This window comes from Oryx dammah, unplaced genomic scaffold (assembly GCF_014754425.2).
Source record: "Oryx dammah isolate SB20612 unplaced genomic scaffold, SCBI_Odam_1.1 HiC_scaffold_21, whole genome shotgun sequence".
NCBI lineage: Eukaryota > Metazoa > Chordata > Mammalia > Artiodactyla > Bovidae > Oryx > Oryx dammah.
This window is the reverse complement of record NW_024070205.1, coordinates 73,236,131-73,239,733: the sequence shown is the minus strand read 5'-3', so window position 1 is coordinate 73,239,733 and position 3,603 is coordinate 73,236,131. Positions and strand designations below refer to the sequence as shown.

Sequence of the window (3,603 nt, the reverse complement as noted above, 5' to 3'; positions counted from 1 at the left end):
TTTTTTTTGCAACTAAAAATTATTCCAGAAAGGCTACTTCATCCTAATTTTGATTCAATATAGTTTGTTATTATATTCTCTAAATTGGGTGGACACAGTGAGTAAGATACTTTACCTTTGCACTGAGGTGGTTTTGTCCAAGTTCCATTTAAACATACGACATCTATCTCCCCAAAAAGGTCATAATTCCCAACGCATTCGTAACGTGCTCTCTCACCACTTTGATATCTAGACTTCTGATTTTGTATAATAGCATTTTCCACTTGAGGTGGATTCACACAGGAAACATCTGAATAGAAAGGGAAAAAAGTATCTCTAATATAATGATTATCATGAACAGCAAGGAGGAATTAGAATGTCAAATATATTCCATAGTTGTTTCAATTCAACAGTTAATCTGTCATGAAAGACTGCTAATTGTCATCAGTTTATATGTAAGGTTAAGGGAAAGGAAATAAAGCAATATTTTTCAGCATGAATTAAACTTATCTTAAATCTCTCCCTTTAGAAAGATGGCAACGATGACCCTGTATGCAGGACAGCAAAAAAGACACAGATGTGTATAGCAGACTTTTGGACTCAGAGGGAGAGGGAGAGGGTGAGATGATTTGGGAGAATGGCATTGAAACATGTATAATATCATGTAAGAATCAAATTGCCAGTCTATGTCCAATGCAGGATACGGCATGCTTGGGGCTGGTACACGGGGATGACCCAGAGAGATGTTGTGGGGAGGGGGGTGGGAGGGGGGGTTCATGTTTGGGAATGCATGTACATCTGTGGTGGATCCATGTCAATGTATGGCAAAACCAATACAGAATTGTAAAGTAAAATAAAAAATAAAATTTAAAAAAAAGTGATACATAATTTTTAGGGCACTGAAAAGGAAAGAGTTTTCCTGGAAATCTCTTTTTGAGGTTAGTAAAATAAAAATTATAAAGTATATAAATTCAAAATGAATTTATAAGCCATAAGCAAAACATAATAAAAATATCATTTGACATCAAGATTTGGTTTACATTCCTCCTGTTTATGAGATATAACTTTAGGGCCTTTCAGAAAATAAACACAGGAGGTTCTTCGTTAGAGACTTGATCAAGAATTAACACACTATGAAGAATACTATAATTGCAAGGAGAAGATGAATAATTAAAGATTTGAACAGAAAATCTGGAAAAATAATAGAAAAATAAAATGTAAATTTACAAAACTGTACTTTAATGATATTTGGGGGCAAATGCTAAGGACACCACCATCAATGAAGTGCATTTCTCAGTGTGATTCAGGGGATGAAGAGGCTGTAACTACCAGAGGCTGTAGCCATGGGTCTTAAACTGAAATATACACAGAATTCCTTGGGGATCATCAAGACATTGTCAGAGTTGCAGCCCCAGAAGTTTAGATTCAACAAGTCTGAGTGAGCCTGTGAATCTGCTTGTATATCTAACAGTTTACAGAATGTGCTGAGAATGCTCTGCCAGGACTGTGCTTTGAGAACTACAACACCAAACACTGGGAACACAAGTCCATCCCTTGGTATGTTTGGGCACAAACTGGTTTTGACCTGGCCTAAAAGTAATCTATGTCCATTTAATGATAGTGGAGGCAATTTTCTACATTATATTATTTCAGATACTTATATAAAATTTTACCAGAGTACCTCTGCATGCTGGCCTTCCTATCCATTTGCTCTTAATACACTGTATAGTATTAGATCCATCCAACTGATAATATGATAGACACTTAAAAGCCACTTGTTCTCCTGACTTATAGAAATCCTTCTCCTGATCTATGAGTACAGCATTATCAAAGATGGGCAAGTTAACACAATTTGTGCCTGAAAGAAAAAAAGAATATGCATTTGTTTAGTACATCTTTAAAGATTCATAGCCACCACTGATTATATTCCAGAAAATAAATAGTTACATATCAAACCAACAAATATTCTACAGCATTTCTCTTATACCTTGCGTCAAATGTTAGAAATCTTGATTTAGTCACATTGACCATCTCTATATTATCAAAAATACAACATGGGAATGGTGACATTATAAGAAGTAGAGCTGCATACTTCTCAAATTTAAATTCTCTTCTCCCATGACAGCCCACCTAAATTATGAATGTTTCTATTTTTTCTTTTATCAAAATATGTTACCTTGAGTTACGTTAAATGTCTTAGAAAATTGCATATTACAAAGAAATGATTGACAAATTAACAGCAAATTTAGTAGTGATAAGAGCAGAGTTCAGCCATAGTATAGGAACAGAGACCAGAAATCTGAGATGTATATCAGAGGATGTTCGAACTGCACCCAAGATGATGTGAAAGAGATAGTTTAATGTTGTCAAATTGCCAACCTCCATTGGATCACAGAAAAAGCAGGGGAATTCCAGAAAAACATCTACTTCTGCTTCATTGACTACACTAAAGCCCTTGATTGTGTAGATCACAACAAACTGTGGAAAGTTCTTGAAGAGATGGGAATACCAGACCACCTTACCTTCCTCCTGAGAAAACTATGCAGGTGAAGAAGTACCAGTTAGATCCGTACATGGCCAATTGACTGGCTCAAAATTGGAAAAAGAGTACTTCAAGGGTGTATATTGTCATCCCGCTTATTTAACTTAAATGCAGAGTATATCATGCAAAATGCCTGGCTGGATGGAGCTCCAGCTGGCATCAAGATTGCCAGGAGAAATATCAATAACCTCAGCCATGCCTCAGATGACACCACCTTAATGGCAGAAAGTAAAGATGAAGTAAAGGGCCTCTTGGTGAAGGTGGAAGAAGAGACTGAAAAACCTGGCTTAAAACTCAATATTCAAAAAATGGAGATCATGGCATCTGGTCCCATCACTTCATGGAAAATAGAGGGGTGGGGGGATGGAAACAGTGACAGACTTCGTTTTCTTGGGCTAAAAATCACTGTGGATGGTCACTGAAGCCATGAAATTAAAAGACGCTTACTCCTTGGAAGAAAAGCTATGACAAACCTCAACAGTCATGTATGATTTGAGAGTTGAACAGTACAGAAGAGTCAGGCTGAGTTCCAAAGAATTGATACTTTTGAACTATGGTGCTGGAGAAGACTCTTGAGAGTCCCTTGGACTGCAAGATCAAAGCAGTCAGTCCTAAAAGAAATTGACCCTGAATATTCATTTGAAGGACTGATGTTGAAGCTGAAGCTCCAATACTTTGTTCACCTGATACGAAGAGCCAACATATTGGAAAAGACCCTGATGCTGGGAAAGATTGAAGGCAGGAGGAGAAGGGGACAGCAAACGATGAGATGGTTGAATGGCATCACCGATTCAATGGACATTAGTTTAAGCAAACACCAGGAGATGGTGAAGGACAGGGATGCCTGGCTTGCTACAGTCCATAGTGTCACAAAGAGTCAGAAACGACTGAATGACTGAACTACAACAACAAATCAAACTTTTATTATTTCTAGGGTTATTAATTCTCTACCAGAATTCAGAACTTTTCATAGATACCTTGTTAAATTCTAGAATTACTGCTTAATTTCATATTTGGGCCATTTATGCTTTGAATTAAAAGATATTTGTCAGCTTTAGAATAAAAGGAAAAATACTATACTT

The 3,603-nt window shown here is 36.7% G+C and overlaps 2 protein-coding genes across 3 annotated transcripts in view; both read right to left on the bottom strand.

Annotated features, from left to right (window-relative positions):
• LOC120880411 (complement factor H-like) overlaps nucleotides 1-2,554 on the bottom strand; it is a 13,901-nt gene extending 11,347 nt beyond the window's left edge. The window contains exons 1-3 of the mRNA XM_040263765.1: nucleotides 2,502-2,554; nucleotides 1,661-1,860; nucleotides 116-289 (exon numbers count right to left, since the gene is read on the bottom strand). Of these exons, the coding sequence (XP_040119699.1) occupies nucleotides 116-289; nucleotides 1,661-1,860; nucleotides 2,502-2,554 (427 nt within the window). The remainder of the gene's footprint in view (nucleotides 1-115; nucleotides 290-1,660; nucleotides 1,861-2,501) is intronic.
• CFH (complement factor H) overlaps nucleotides 1-3,603 on the bottom strand; it is a 328,111-nt gene that overhangs the window by 241,542 nt on the left and 82,966 nt on the right. The gene's annotated exons all lie outside the window — the stretch shown is intronic.